Genomic DNA, 15,882 nt, shown 5'->3' on the forward strand with positions numbered 1-15,882 from the left:
AACTTTGCAGTTAAAACTGCGAGGATGAAATAACTTTGCCCAGCAACATATTAATTTCCAGGAGGATTTGATAAAATTATAATTCACTGTCCAGAAAAAGACTAAAACATTAAACAGATTACACTGAGAAAGTCAAAATAGGTCGTTCAATCGGCGTTATTCCCCCTTCATTCCACACATAATACAAAGCAGTTAAGTAGTTTCTCTTGCAATTAGCATCATCTTTGTCTCCTTGGTGTCTAAAATACACTGGAGAGATGAAGCTGCTCTGACTGCAGTGCAGCCCAGGCCCTGCTTCCCACCATCACCGACTCCTCAATAAATACAAAGGTAAAATCTTGTCTTCAATTATTTCAACAATGATAATTTTCTTTTGTTATTCCAATTTCCTGGGTTATCATCTCAAACAATAGGCCTTTTCCCTCTGATTAAAAAGGAGTACAGGTGCACTCGGGGAAGAACCCCAGCATCCTCCAGCTGCTAATGCACATCCCACTCCACCTTCCAACCAAGAACACTTGTTACCTGGCAGAGCCCTGCAGAATGTGGGCTAGAAACAGCCTCCATGAGGAACAACGGGGCTTTAAGAGATCTTTCCTGGATGTGAGAAGTCTGACATATGCTTCAAATGCATTTTAATTTAGAAGAATGTTGGAAAGATTTTATTTATGTTTCTAATTAGGTAAACAATATGCTTCTTCCACCTGCTTTGAGCTACCCCACTAGGCCCAGTAGACATCAGATGTCTATGAACATCCATCAGGTTGATTTACATCCTACTGCTAGCTCAGAGAATCCTTCCTCCTCCCAGTCCCGTATGCCACTACCTTATGGACTACACGCTTCCCCTCTTCTTTGTATGGAAAATGGCCTCACTATTGATTTTCAAATACCTTCCTAAGCACTATAGCTCCCTTCCCCACAGCTTTACATAGTACAGTTCCTCATAAAAGATTTCTCTCCTACCCCAAGCATGCAAACCTTCTAGCACATTTAATGAGAAGTATTTTTGCCGTGCATGAATCAGGATGCAAGAGCACTGGGGCAAGAAATAAATCTCAACATGCCATGGGAAGTGAAAATCACACTGTCAACATCATGATGAACATAATACGAGGTCGGAGCTTTTGGCTGCTGCACAAACTAGGCTGGAAACCTCTGGCCCAGTTCATGCAGAGCTCTGACTTGACTTCCATTTGCAAATCGAAGGTTTTAGATGTAGCCCACTTATACTAGGCTGAGGCTTCGAATTCAAAAAATGCTTCAGAGTTTTTACAGCTCCTCAGTGGCAGCATCATTATCAGTGCCAATGTTCTTGTCCTACAAAGGCATAGAAGGGTCAGCAGCCTCCCATTGTAGGTCTTGATGCATACTTAAAGAAGCACCATTCACTCTGAAACCTGACATCTCACACAAACGGTTTTGAGTTCCCCCATACAGTGAAACTCTCATGCACAATAGATCATGTTGCACAAAAACAGAGACAGCAGCTCCACATGTCTCAGCTTACAAGCATCTCAGGACACGACTTGAACTGGCGTCACCTTCTTGTACGAATTCCTGAAAAAAAACATTCTCTGAAAATTAGTCAAGGTCCAGAGCAGTTGTGCAGAACAAACAGTAAGTTATAGGCTTTCAGGAAACCACATCACTGCTCTCTGCACAAAACCAGTCAGCAAAAGTGGTGATAATGTGAGAGCCTGTGAAACACTCACAATAAGACATTCTTTCTTGAGCACTGCTCTCACTTGTCAGATGCCAAATTTTATTTACTAAAGCATATCTAGAACTTAATACGTGAAACTGGTAAATCCTCCATGAAGTATTAGCAAATATATTTACACAAGATTGGGGTTCACACAAAGTCGGAAACTTTTGATCTGGATTAAGCCTCACATTTAAAGGTATGTTTACACTGCAAATTTCAAGTAAGAAAGTGGGGTTAACCTTGGTCACAATGTGTCTTTGGAGAGCTGCAATAGGTGTTTGAAGAGATAGCATAAAGAGAAAAAATCCCAGATAAAGCAGGATTTAAATGCACTGCTATGTGAGTACATATCAAGACAATTCAGTGCACATTCTAGACAAAACAAATATGGCCCTGGAGTTTGGCCCATGTCCTAAAATTATATCTTTAGAATAATATATTTATTCTTCTGCATCCTATTTTGGAAAAAGCATATAAACCAACATGATACAGCATGAGAAAACACTAAGTTATAAGGGCAAATGGTCTCGACAGTCAGAGGTGCTGCCTGTCTAGACTAGGAAAGCAGCTTGTATTAGATATTTCTCGGTAATTAATACATTCTTAAACAAAGCTTTGTTTACTTAAGCACAACACTGTTACTAATGCTCCCTGGTCATACTCAGTGCTCACAAGAGCTCAGGCTCAGCTGCAACCAGGATTTTGGCACTGGTGGCTTGAGTCTGTCTAGCACTAATGCAAATGGGTGCTCCTGCCTTGACACGGCCTTCAGCAGGGACGAGACTCAGACCTGCCCTCTTTACTTCATCTACCCATGAAAGTTGCACTGCCATAAACCTAAATCCATGAAAACTCTTCTTCATTCCCACTCCCCACCGAGCAGTCGCAGCAGCCAGGACGCAGAGCAAAGCCCCAGCAGACACATCCTGATGTTGTTGGGTGTTCCTCTATCTATAATCCCACAGCAGTCTGTCCTCATCAGTCTTCCGACTTATCTGCTGTCTCCCACTCCTCTAGGGCTGGGATAAGCAGATGTTACCTCCCAGTTCAAGTCCTGGCAAGCAGCCCAGACCTGCCCTTTTCTGCTCACGTGGCTCAGGAGCCAGCAAACCTGCTGGAAACACTTTCCTAGCACTGAGTCCCACCCACTGATCACAGTCCTGGGAGTGCCATGGCCTCCGCTGCTCCCTAGAGAGAGACAAAGAACTGGAAGGCCAGGGCTGGGGAGTCAGGCTGGCCTGAAGACACTGCAAGGCTGAGGGCTGGCTTATGAGGAGCCCCCAGGCAGACCCTCAGCACAACAGCGAGCATGAAGGCAGCCTGAGAGGTAGGTGTCAAAGGACAAAAATGGCTTCTTTGGCAGCACTCCTCCCTCCTGCCCTCATTCCAGAGCTCTCAACTGGGTTTTGGCGTGGAGACGTCAGCACGGACCCACCCTTCACGTCGGCACGGGCAGTGGGTGAAGGGACGCAGCAGTGGCGTGATGCAGTGACTCACCCCATGGAAATGCACCTGACCACGGGCAGCACGCAGGTGCACAGCAGCCCCAGGCTGCACAGCCTGCGCCCACAGCCTCCTGACCCCCAAAACTGGAGGCACACGCTGCAGAGCCCTAACAACAAGATGTCAGCACCACACGGCATCGTCCTTTCTTCCAGTGGTCCTTCCTCCACCAGTTCCTCCAACAGTGGTTCGTGGGCTGCCTCTACCCTTCTGTACCAGCATGCACCATCCTCACACCTCTCTTTACATGCAGAGAGTGGAAACTTCGCCATTGGGGAAAAATTATAAAGAAAAGAAAAATAATACCCTGCCAAATACACATTTTCATGTGAAACCCAGCATTCTATAATTCAGGTCTAAAGTATGTAGCATGTTGTGATAGAGCAAGCAATCCATTTAATTTGTTAGCACAAATCTGTTATAAGAGCTAATTTTTACAAGGCATTTCTTTACTAGCACAAATACACAGAAGGGCATTTCTCTGTCTGTGAAATCTTAAGAAGGTATTTGAAAAAGTATTTAAATAGCCTTTATTTTTAATAGGTACCAGCATACAGATAAAGAGAATTGCCCCAGTAAGCAAAGTCCAGGTAGGACACACACAGTTATTAACACATATCAGGGCTAATAACTCCCAAAATCCCTCAAATTCCCTGCAAAACAATATCAATCCTTGAGCAAATGTGCAAGGTGGGTGGCCCAAAGAAAGGACTCTGGCTTTGCAGGGCAAGAGGGGCTCCTCCTGGACCTCACAGCCAAGCACACCAGCAGGAGAAACCACTCTGGCACAATGCAGTGCTCTTCCCTAGCCCTACTGGAAGGCAGTTCCCTTGCTCTTTCACACCAGGGATGAGGCAGAGCACTGATGCAATCACTCACTTGTTCCCACTCCTCACACTGCGCTGGCATTGCTTTTCACCAGTCCTGTAGACTAATCAACTCCTCACTGTATCCCCAACCAAAACTGCCAGCTACAAGCCAGCCCTCCACCTCCCATGGAAGTGCAACATGCAAGCCTCCTGCTGGTGTTACAAGTGGGAAGGATGGAGAAGGTGAAGTAGGACATAATGTCCCTGGAGTCTCCCAAGACAGGAATGAGATATGGGGAATTGAGGCACAGGGGTTTTTGGGGTTTTTTTTTTTTTAATATTGGTATTTGGAAATGGAACAAGTCCTCTCTGGTTCTTAATCCCCTCACAGGTTCTAGATCGATGATCTGTGACAAGCCTTACCCAACACACTGCCCAGGAGATAACTTGGGTAATGTAGTTGAAGAATACAGCAAGACTCCTGCTGTTGTTGGAGATTACGCTCCACTCCAGCACAGGCCTGCTCTCAAAGGCTGCAGGAGCCCTAAGGTCCATCATCCTCCTCCATACAGAGCAGAAGATGACCTCCCTGCAAGGCACCATGGTGTGCCCCAGAAACTCCTACATCCCCTCTCCAGCCTGGCATACATGAGCTTTTCCTACTCCTTCACCCCAAAGGGGCTGAAATCACATCACCACAGGACTGCAGATACCCCTGCAGTTCCTAGCAGGCTGAGACGCACGGCTCCTTCTCTGCTGCCTCAAGCAGACGAGCAAGAGCTGTACCCATGACTAGCAGAAAATGCTTGAAAATATGCTAGTTTGCATGGGAAGCTAAGCTGTTGTCAAATAAATGCCAAATACACACGGGTAAGGAGCTGGTGCCTATCAGTGGTACAACTGTATCCCACACACACACAACTAGAACATCAGGAAGGTGGTACAGCCACAGGATACCCCAACCTGACTTCATCTGAAGCAAGTTAGAACAAAACATCTCACTCTGAAGGAAAATCCCCTTCTGTAGACAAGCCACTTTTTAATAATAAGTGCTAAATGGACTATTCAAGCAGGTAATTAATGTTAATTAACATATGTCAGGCCATAAATTGGCTAAATGCACCTCATTTTCCAAGCTTGGTGTGTGGCAATGCTCAGGAAATTGTAACAGAACAGCCTAAGTTTGTAGAAGCACAAAAAGAAGAGCAAATAAAAGGTTAAGCATAATCTTCACTTAACTCATGGTGTGCTGAGCCAGCAGTACAGAAAACTGCGTGACTATGCACATTACTCGAACACTTCATTTTGCTCCTGAACCGCTGTGCTATGCACATATTGTCAGTCCCAAGAAAAGCCACATCAAAAAACCCTGCAGCTCCCTGAGTGCTGCTATCGGCCAGGCCTTTATCGGGATTGTCACTATGTGCAGGACCTGGACGCACCTTCTGTTCCAGGGCCTGGCCAAGCTGTGCCCCTTTCCAGAGCCAATTTGAGAACCGCAGTTTTCCATGGCAAGGGGAACGAATGGATGTTCAGAGCTTGCCCTTCTCCAGGCACAGTACCTCCAAACGAGGAGGGCCCCTTGCCTCCAATGCAAACTAATATTGCCATTTTGTAACGCTGCCCTTGGGCACATTTTCTGTGACAGACAAAGTAGTAAGGCTTTCTTAAAAAGTGGGAGAGAAATAAGAACATGCTGAGACTTTAGTCTAAGTAGCAACTTGCATTAGGAAACACTTTCAGTTTCTCCTTTGGCAATTCGCCACTACACCAAGACTGACTTTAATTGCATTGCAAATAAGAAACAATCCTCACAAAAGATTTTCCATACTTCCACGCAAAATAGCTGGCTGCCAAAATCTAGCAGGGCACCTTTAGGAGGCTGCCACCTAGAGAAATGCTTTGGCTGCTTATCCTCAGTTTTCCCTATCTCCAAGGCAATCCCCTCGGCTCCCTTTGAAACCAGCACACCCACCGTAGTTTTCCGGGGTGGTTTCACAGCTGTTCATCCCGTCCACTCCCGGCGAGCTGGCAGAAACCCACCCAGCCGCTGCAGGAGGGTGCAGGGGGGCTGCCCCAGAGCTGCCCACCTTCCACTCTGGGCTGCTACTTTGTCCACATCAGCACAAAGAGCTTTCACAAAACCACACCGCCAACCCTAATCACTCGCCTTTCTAAATGCACCAGCACGTGCCCAGCCTCCCCTAATCTCCCAGGATTACAGCAAAGTAGTGTAGCACCACCAAAATGACCCGAATACAAAATGGCCTCGAGTGTAAAACACTGCTCATTTCACCAGGACAACACCAAGCAGAGGCAGGATGTCCCAGGGCAGAACTGCCAGGACATTTCTCCTTCCCAGCCTCACAGTCTCAAACAGTGTTTGTCCAAGCCAGTACAATACATCAGATATAGCTGCCACTAAGGTGGATTTAATTTTCACTGGCATTAACTGTGTACTTTCAAACACACAGGTAAGAGTAGAAGCCAACCTCTGACTCTCAAGCTTCCTATTTTAAATATGCTCAAATTTTAAATATGTACAAATATTGACACTAATAAATCTATTATAGGCAATGACAATAGCTGCATGACTGTTTTAGGTAACCTTCTCACTCTGAACCATGGAGGGACATTGATTACACCTTTTATCATACAGGTCTACCTGGCAGTGATAACTATCCAGCAATACCATATCACCATTGATTGGAAGTTTCCCATTCACATCAAAAGTTGAGTTTAGCAGAGCCTGTGATTCTTACCAGCTGAAGACATTCACCAAGGTGATGTGTTTATGTCTGCATTTAACAAGTCCTTCAGCAGAGGTGCTCCTCACTGTCACACTGGGGACCCAACAATGTGAGTGATTCTGAGAGAGCTACTTACTTGGTCTGTCTCTGCTCTAACAGCTGTCACCTGCCTGCATGAGCTGGGGAAAAGTGAGATCTCTAATGTACATTACAGATATGAAATAACAATATGTGCTAATATCTGCACATGGTTTCTACCGGAAAGTTTAAAAAGTCATTTGTTATTGTGCTACTCCAGTATACTCCTCTTTGATGCAAGACATTTGTTATCTAGTGGTTTCAACCACTGGAACCACACATCTCTTTACACTGCTCAGCACAAAAGTCACTTACAAATGTTTCTGAGTATTTTGTTAAAGCACAACATAGTAAGGCTTTGATCAGGTAAGATGCTTAAGCAGCAAGTTTAAGCACACAAGTAATCCCAGTGAAGTCCCAAGGATCCATTCACGTGCTTAAATCCATGCTCTCCTTGGTAGGTCAAAACTTAAAATAATCAGGCTGCAGCTTGTAACTCGAACCCTTCTGCAGAGATGAATAAGGCAACACAAAAATATATTATAAAAAATATAATAGAAGGCTGAAAAAATATTCCTGCTAGCAGTTAATTGGGAAACAGAACTTTTAAAGAAATAGAAAAGAAGTTTATAGGTCAATAGAGGAAAAAAAAGGAACTGACACAGACTCCAGTTCTACGTTGCCACTCCTGATAAAGACATTGTGTGTCAATCCGAGGAAGGAGAAGTAAGAAGAAAGAGAGTAGTGTTACTTCCTCCTCACATCTTTGCAAGAAGATGATAAAAAGAGTCCGACACATCTTGCGTTATCAGCATCTGGCTAACAGATTTAGACATCTGTCTACATCACTGGCAAATTTCTCAAGCCTTTTCAAGTCTCAGTAATTAGAGAAGAGACTCATGCATTTGCTACACTGATGGGACTGCAGCCCTTTGGTACATACTGGCCAATGAGACATGCTAAGAAATGTACTAAGTTTACAAAAACCTCTCCATCAAAGTAAATACCCCAGCAGCTAGTGTTTATCTTCTATGAGGAAGATGAATACAACAGGTGGAAAACAGAATAGGCTTCTGATATGAAAAACAATTCAAAGCAAATCAGCTACATTTAAATTTGGGATTTGCTGGTATCTCTGTATAAAGGACGAGATTCACAGTCTTGCCATATCACTTAACAAAGAGGAAAATAGTCCCCCTAGTGTACTTTCCATGTAGAAAAGACTGTTTCACAAGATAGTGCTGCAAGAAATTACAAAATAACATTGTGGGAAGAGGTATGGAATTACTTAAGCTGTAGCGAAACTGGGCACCTCTACTACATACACGAATCAAAAGGTTTTCCAGTTTCCTATTTCAAGATTATTGAGGGAAGTGAGTGCTTCACCTTAAATACCTGCGAGATAAAACTTGGTTTTTAAGTCAGCACAGTAGTTTTGTGACTGCAGGACTTCGATTGGGTAACAGATACCTGAATGAGGAAAGATCTAGTCATCACGGAGCTCTGTGGAAGTACCTGGAACAGTCGCCTGGCACAGTGAATTTCACAAGGGTGAAACCAGCTCACCCTCGGATCTGTTCCCCCCTCCGGTGATGACGAACATAATACCAACCTTTCCTAAGTATTCAAGACAGAAGCCGATACCGGAACATGCATGGAAAACCCCTCCAGTGGTTTGGAAGTGTATGGGTTTGCACCAACCGGGGCAGCCCATGGCACACAGGAATGTCTGGAGCGTGGCACCTCTGCAGCACTGCACTGTACACTGCTGCCCTAGTCAGCTCCAGGCACTATTAGGTTAGCCAATGTCCCACCAGGGCCAGGGGGTGGGGGAAGCAAAGGAGATTGTTGGGGGGTGTATTGGGCAAACCTTATCCGAATTACCGGAAACGTAATATATGCCTTGCTAACCACATCTGAAATATTCACTTCTGCTTTAATGCCCTAGGCAGGAAAAAAAAAAAAAAAAAGTGATAGTTGTAACTTTAATTTATAGCTCTTAAAATAATTGTTTGAGGAGAATAATCCTGGCTATGTTTACGGATTATGGTGTTCGGCACATCTCACTGGAAACCATATTAATATTTCATATATAATAATACATAAGGTAATAAGACCAAGGTATCTTTTTCCCTTTGTTTAAAATAACAATTTTCTCACTCAGTGGCAGAGCAGAATATTGTTAAATGGGTTTACTGCCCTCAACAATTAATTAAGCTGTGTAAAAATATTCTAAATTATGATGAAAGCCTTCTAACACAGAATTATCTTCTGTTCATTTAAAGTCTCGGTGTAACTAGCAATCTGAAGAAGTCTAATGTGAAAAGCTGACATTAGTTCCTGAAGAGTTGTATTCATTACCTGTGAAGGAAACAAAGATGATAATTAAGATATAATGTGTTTTAACATCAGGAGACTAAGATGGAGTCCCCGTGTAAGAGTGTTGCCTCTGCACAAACTAAACTACTCTTCAGCCAAGAAATTGAAGTAGTCATCTTCTGAATATACACGCACTTGAAAAAGAAACCCTAGCCTTGCTAAGGAATTATATTTTCCAGTTTCAGATGCCTGGCAGACTATTAGCTCCCCTCTGCTCCTTCCAGTATGCCCCTACACCCACACACAACCAATATGTACGCACTTGAAAAAGAAATCCTAGCCTTGCTAAGGAATTGTATTTTCCAGTTTTAGATGCCTGGCAGATTATTGGCTCCTGACCTCCCCTCTGCTCCTTCCAGTATGCCCCTACACCCACACACAACTGCACCCACCGTTAACACGACCGAACGCCTTACCCGAACTTCAGAGAGTGCTCACAATCATTAGAGGCAGAATTTGCTGCTACCAGTGTGCCTGCATCTCCTGAGAAAGGTCATCCTAAAGGCTTGTGAGAAACTTCTGAACTAAATTAAAACAGAAGAATCTCAAGGGATCCAAGTTTTTAACATTTTAATTAGCTCCAAGCACCAGTTAATGCTGCTCAGCAAAGGAATCAATATCAAATTAACAGTATAAATTGTCAGAAAAACTGTGACGGTATTAAGGATACTAATCAATGTAAGTACTTCATATTATGGCCCAGATTCTGCTTCTGCAAAAGTGAAAAGGAGTTTTGCCACCAAATTCAAAACAGTGTCAGCCCCATTGTTAGGTAAATCTTCGTTTGAATCAGATACTGAGAATTTACTGAAAATTCGAAGTACCAGATAAAAATGCTGGATTTGTCATAACAGCTGACATCTAAAGCCACTGCTTCTGTGTGAAACCAAACAACTCACGAAGGCACAGGCTGTCACTGGAATGTAACCCTTTATCACACTCTGCGTCACACTTGTAAAGTCAGACCAAAATTCAACACCTAATACAGACACAAATGTTGTAAAAAGAATGTGTGGTTTTAAAAGCCTTGTCTTCAACTAGCTACGCCAGAGATAAACTTTGTGTTTGTATTTTCCCCAGCCTGAGACAAGTCTGTCAACTAAATGCTTCCTCTCCTGTTTCATTTGGAAGGTAAAAATCATACAGCTGCACTTCAATTCCCAGCAGCAAGTCCTGCTCAGGCACCAAAATACAAGACAGGGCTGCTAGCACAGAAACTGCCAGAAATGTTTCATCTATACAGTATTTCTGACCAATCTGTATACTGAAAGTTATCACCTGGTCCAAACCTAGGTAGATTCAAAGAGAAAATTTAATTTCTCTGTAAAAGCATTGAACTTGCTGGCAAATTCACCTTCAGCCATCCACACAGAAACTCAGTGTCAGATGCCGCTAGTATCGGCCCCCAGCAGCAACTGAACCTTGCCGGGATTTCCTTCTGCAAACAGCGTCGGCGTCAGGCAGCACCTGCATTTCTGTACAGCTGCAAGTACGTGACATTCTGGCGTCCAACAGACGCTGACAGATGAACAGGAAAAAGAGAAGAAAAAAAAAAAAAAAAGCAGTTCTGGAAATCACTTCAAATGTGCTTTCCATGCAGTTCTGGCTCCTGGTAGGCCTTATAAGACTCTTTCTTGAGGGTAAAACCCTGCCTGCCTGCAACGTGCTTTTGCACGCGCTGAGTAAACAAGCCACAAAACCAGATTTTTTTTCCCCCCGACTTATTAAAACGGTAGTACTCTTAGCTGCTCACTGTCGCAGTGCTGGGCAGAAAATGCTGGGCTATCAGTAGACGGTGCTCTCATACACTGGAAACGCAGGAATCACAAACCAAGCATTCCAGGGGCTGAACAGCCAGTAACTCCATGCTTTGATTAACTTTATGAAGAAATGTCAAAACCCTAATTTCCCTCTACTGCCTTTGAGGAACACATGGGCAAAAAACTGGGGGTTTCCTTGACAAAAATAATAAAGTCATTCTGTATTTGAGCTTTGAGACGCAGACTGACCATACATGAAAGCAATTCTGCTCGTTTCCAACATGAGGTACCTCTGGTGTTACCATAACTTTAAAAAAAAAAAAAAAAAAGGCAAAACAAAACCCACACACCTTATAAATATTTTTCTTTTTGCTTTCTCTCCCTCCCTCTCTCTTTCCCTGCTTATGTGCTGGTGCATCACAAAAGCCAACTCCGCTCCAGCGTGTACTCTGCCCCCAGAGTCAATAGCCCTCACCGCCCGTACACAGCAACAGGAAAGACACAAAACTTTCCTTAATCCCTCTCTTTAAAAAAAAGCAAAGCCGACAGGGCGACCACCATCACCAGGACCAGCACCAGCGCCCGGCGGGCAGCTGTCGGGGCGAGCCGCCCGCACCCCGCTCCGCGGCCGCATCCTCCGCGGGCAGCCCGCCCGTCGGGGCGGCGCGGCGGGAGCGCCGCAGCCCCGGGATCCCGCCTCACCTTCCAGCCGGCCGAGCTGTTGCTGTCGCCCTTGTCCTTGAAGTAGGGCACGCAGCGGACCATCCAGTCGTAGATCTGGGAGAGAGTGAGGCGCTTCTCCGGGGAGCTCTCGATGGCGCGGGTGATGAGGTCGGCGTAGGAGAGGTTGCCCCACGCGTTGCGCCGCGACGAGCACTTCCTCGGCGCCGCCGCCGGGCCCCCGCTCAGCCCCCCGCCGCCTGCCGCCGCCGCTCCCCCCGGCGAGAGGCTCGGCCCCTCCGGGCCGCCGCCGGGCAGCGGGGCCAGCAGCCGCGCCGCCTCCTCCGGCACGGCGGTGGTCGCCGCCGCCGCCGCTTCTCCGCCCGCAGGGGCCGCGCTGCCGACGGTCATGGCCGAGCCGCCCCCCTCCTCCTCGTCGTCCTCCTCCTCGGGGATCATGGAGGCGGCGTCGGCGGTCGACTCGCCGGCGGGCTTGGCTGGGCTGGCCTGCAGCTCGGGCCTCTGCAGGGGCCAGGTGCAGGAGCGGGGGCGGCTCTGCGGCTCGAACTCGGGGTCCAGCTCCACGTCCAGGGGCGAGAGCGGGGCGGGGGGCGACGCCTCTGCCATCTTGGCCTCCCCCGCGGGCGGCTGCGGGGCGCTGCGACGGGGCGGGCGGGCGGCCGCCGACCCCGCTCCTCCTCCGCCGCCTCCTCGGTGCCGACGGGAGCCTAGCAGGCGGGGGGCTGCCGGGCGGGCATGCCGCGCTCCGCTAAGGGCTGGCCGGCTCTCCGCTGCGCCCCGAGCTCCGCTCCCCGCGGGCGATGCGCACGCCGGAGCTGGGAGGCGGGGGGAGAAGGGGAGGGAGGGGAAAAAAAAAAAATCAGATTAGGAGCCGGAGCGGCCGCGCAGGGCGGCAGCACGGGCCGGGCGGTGCCGGAGGTGCCCGCGGCGCTGCCCTCCGCGCCGGCGGAGCGGCGGCCGCTCCCGCGGTGCGTGTGTGCGTTTGTTTATGTTTCACTCCATGCGGATGCAGAAGTAGCTCCAGCGGGAACCGCGCTGTATCCAGCCGGGAGACGACCCCCTCACGCCCCCGGCGCCTCCGAGCTCGCTCCTCGCCGCTTCCGCAGATAGCTTGCCTTTTGGGGGGGTGGTCCTTCGCGCCCTCCGTCGGCAGGAGGGCAGGGAGAGCGGTCCTTTGGGTTACGCCGAAGACTTTTTCCTTCTTCAAAACGCCCTAAAGGGAGCCGAAGTCTTAGCATACATCCAACTGCACACTAGCGTAAACCTGTCACTTTGCGGTGCCCCAAAGCCACGCGCAAGCAACCCCCCAAAATCTCACAGCTGACGGACCAGGGGGCAGGAGAAGGCCACCCCGGGGGCTGGTCGGTTAAAAAAAAAAATAGTGATAAATCCTCCTTCTTGCAGGGAAAAAAAGCAAGCACAACGGGAACAAATCAAATCGCCAGTCTTCCAACAGGTCCAGTAGCTTTAAGCCCTCCCTAGGGCTGCCAAAGAGAATAGGTTTTGTTCCAGCATCAACACCACATTCATAACCTCCTTGCTCCTGCTGCTGCCATCTTGACAGTTTTTCCCCCCTTCACTTAAGTCATTTAAAAAGCGCAGGCAGACGAGGCAGGGAAAGCCACACCGGGAGGCGGCGGGGGGGTGCTGGATCGAGAGCCACCTCCACAACCGGCAGCAATCGAGATCCGAATTCACGGGAGGAAGAAGCAGCGCTGCTGCATGGTTCCTGCTGCTCCTGCGCCTTCAGCTCCAGAGAGCCTTCCCTTTAAAGGCGAAGGATGGGAAAACGGCAGAGCGCCCGCTCCCCCTGCGAGCAGCCGGCGAGAGGCAAGCGATCCGCCCGCGCCCAGCCCGTCCGCCGCCGCAGCCCGCCCGAGCAGCCTGTCACCCTGCTCGCCGCCGACTTCCACATCCCTCCTCCTAACAACCACCGGCAGCAACACAAAGTTATAGACACACGCAGGGAGACTCAACCAAACCGCACGGCTCGGCACGGCCCGCCCACGGGCGGGCGGAGGGCGGGCGGTGCCGCGCAGGAGCCGCCCCAACGGGGCGGGAGCGCCGGGATGGGGGGAGCTGGAGCTGGAGCAGGAGCTGGGCGGGCTGGAGGAGCTGCCGGCACCTGGCGAGGGCAGCGCTTCCCTGCGGCTCCAGAGCCCTGTCCGCCCGGCGCGGTGGAAAGCGCTCAAGCCTCTCCAAGTACCCGATAAATCTTTCCAAGGGTTGTATTGGCCCTGTTTCTTTTCTGTACTTGTTTTCATTGGTCATAAATTAGTGGTGGACGAGCTATTCTGGTAAACTTTAAAATATAGAGTTTAATTTAGTAATTCTTTGAAAACTTTCACTCTGCCTGTGGGTGATGCCAGGAACATGTTCAGACATGTCCACACGTGAATACAGTCCCGCTGTACCTCCTCCTTGAAGGCCGTGCCCTAGCAGAAAGCTCTCCAAAGTAGCTCACTTGAAGAAGTTGATAATTATGGGTTGAATAAAGGGGTGACCCACAAAACCAAAGAACATAAAAGCTATTAATATGGATGTAGTTATAAATACTTCACATGGCAACTTCTATGTATCAGTTCTCACCTGCCTTGATATCGACCTAGACTGTGGACTAGGTTTAGTCCAACAGCAGCACTGGCTCTGAGACAAGATACAGACAATAGCATGGACTGAGAAGCAGCGTGCTTCTGAAGCTTTGCTGGATAGAATTAGCAGACAAATTAAACTATTCCTGATGTATTGCATTATAGACAAGTAGAGAGATTTGAAAAAAATTCAGTTTTATTAGAAAACATCAAGGCCCTGATCCTACACGCCTTATGCTGCTGCTAAGTAGGGCCTAAGGCCCTAAGGGTCTAGTTAGGTTTTGAATTCAAACGCCACTGAAGTTAGGAATAATTTTGTGTGATTTTATTACAAGGGACAGCATTTCAGTATGCGTACAATTAACCCCTGGTTATCTAAATATACCAGGAGACACTGAATTAATCAGAATGAATGCAGGTTCAAGTGATGGAAATAATTTTCACTGCAACTCTATTTTGGATCACAATGTTGAGTGCCTTGCCATGGCTTTTGTTGTAACATAGTCCCTACAGGAATGCAAGACAGCTCAAAAAGACACCAGCCACTCTGCAATTGTGACACTAGCATTCATATATATGATTTAGCAGTTAGTAGGGAGGAAAACCACAGTGGCATTGCAGAGCCAGCCACCAAGTTCAGACAAAAAGGCACGGTGAGAAGACGCTTAGTCCAACACCACATCTCCAAGGAGGCTTTCCTTGTGGCTTTCAGCAGTTAGCCATAGAAGGCCGCCTGCAAAACTGTGACTGGTGCTCAGCCCTTTCCCAAAACCAGCTACTGCTTGGGGCTGGTTTTGATCACTGCAGAAACCTCCACGTGGAGCGCATCCTGAGGTTCCAGGGAAGCATAACACTTTGACCTTGGGCTGGGTTGCAAGCAGCAAATCTAGCCCTAAATGATATTATCATCTTCATTTATTTATTTAATTGGCATTGCATTACTCTACAGGCACTGCTATTAGGTCTCATTGTACTGGATGAAGGCCCTGCACGTGGTAAGAAATGCTCCACTCCCTGGCAGAATTGCAGTCTAAGTGAGGCAGAAGAGGGCGGGAGAAAGGAAATAAGTAAGTAGCAACCCTATTAAAAAGATGATGGACTGAGGCACTGAACAATTACATGACTGTACTGAGGTCATACAGGAAGCCCATGCCAGAACTGAGAAATAAAACTGGATCACCTGAGTGCCAGCCTTGAGCAGGATTATCTGTCCTCTTCAGACTTCACTGGTATATCAGTCGCACGACCTTTATCACATGTCATGGTACCAGTTTTTCACAGCTCCATGCACCACGTGTGTGCCCATGATAATGCAGTTCAGGGGCGTAATTAAAACCACAGTATAATTTTTCCTACACATTTTGCTTATGAAAAGTGTATGAGCAAAACAGAAAGACACGGGAGCTCTGCTTATTGTGGTTCCATGGCTGGGCCCTCTGAAATACACATAAAAACTGATCAAAATTGAATCTAAAACCTCCACAAGTTTCAGTCTCTTCCTTTAAGTACTTTCATGCCCCAAGGGTGGGATTTTCCAAAAGGCTCCATTTATGGGAGTTTTATCACTGACTTCAACAGGAATAAAGTTAGGCCAGCCCTCAGGCCATTTGAAAGCCAGCTCAC

General features: G+C 47.5%; 1 protein-coding gene and 1 long non-coding RNA gene across 2 annotated transcripts in view; one reads left to right on the forward strand and one right to left on the reverse strand.

The window, feature by feature from the left end:
• The window catches only part of FOXO3 (forkhead box O3), an 89,008-nt gene extending 76,629 nt beyond the window's left edge, over positions 1-12,379 (reverse strand). Inside the window, exon 1 of the mRNA XM_039725463.1 lies at positions 11,690-12,379. Within this exon, the coding sequence (XP_039581397.1) occupies positions 11,690-12,274 (585 nt within the window). The 5' untranslated portion in view covers positions 12,275-12,379. The remainder of the gene's footprint in view (positions 1-11,689) is intronic.
• Positions 1,571-8,818, forward strand: LOC120510067. The gene is made up of 2 exons (XR_005629412.1): positions 1,571-3,035; positions 4,412-8,818. It is a non-coding gene; the product is annotated as an uncharacterized LOC120510067 (long non-coding RNA).
• Positions 12,380-15,882: the final 3,503 nt, after the last annotated feature.

This window comes from Passer montanus, unplaced genomic scaffold (genome assembly GCF_014805655.1).
Source record: "Passer montanus isolate IOZ18808 unplaced genomic scaffold, ASM1480565v1 scaffold11, whole genome shotgun sequence".
Lineage (NCBI taxonomy): Eukaryota > Metazoa > Chordata > Aves > Passeriformes > Passeridae > Passer > Passer montanus.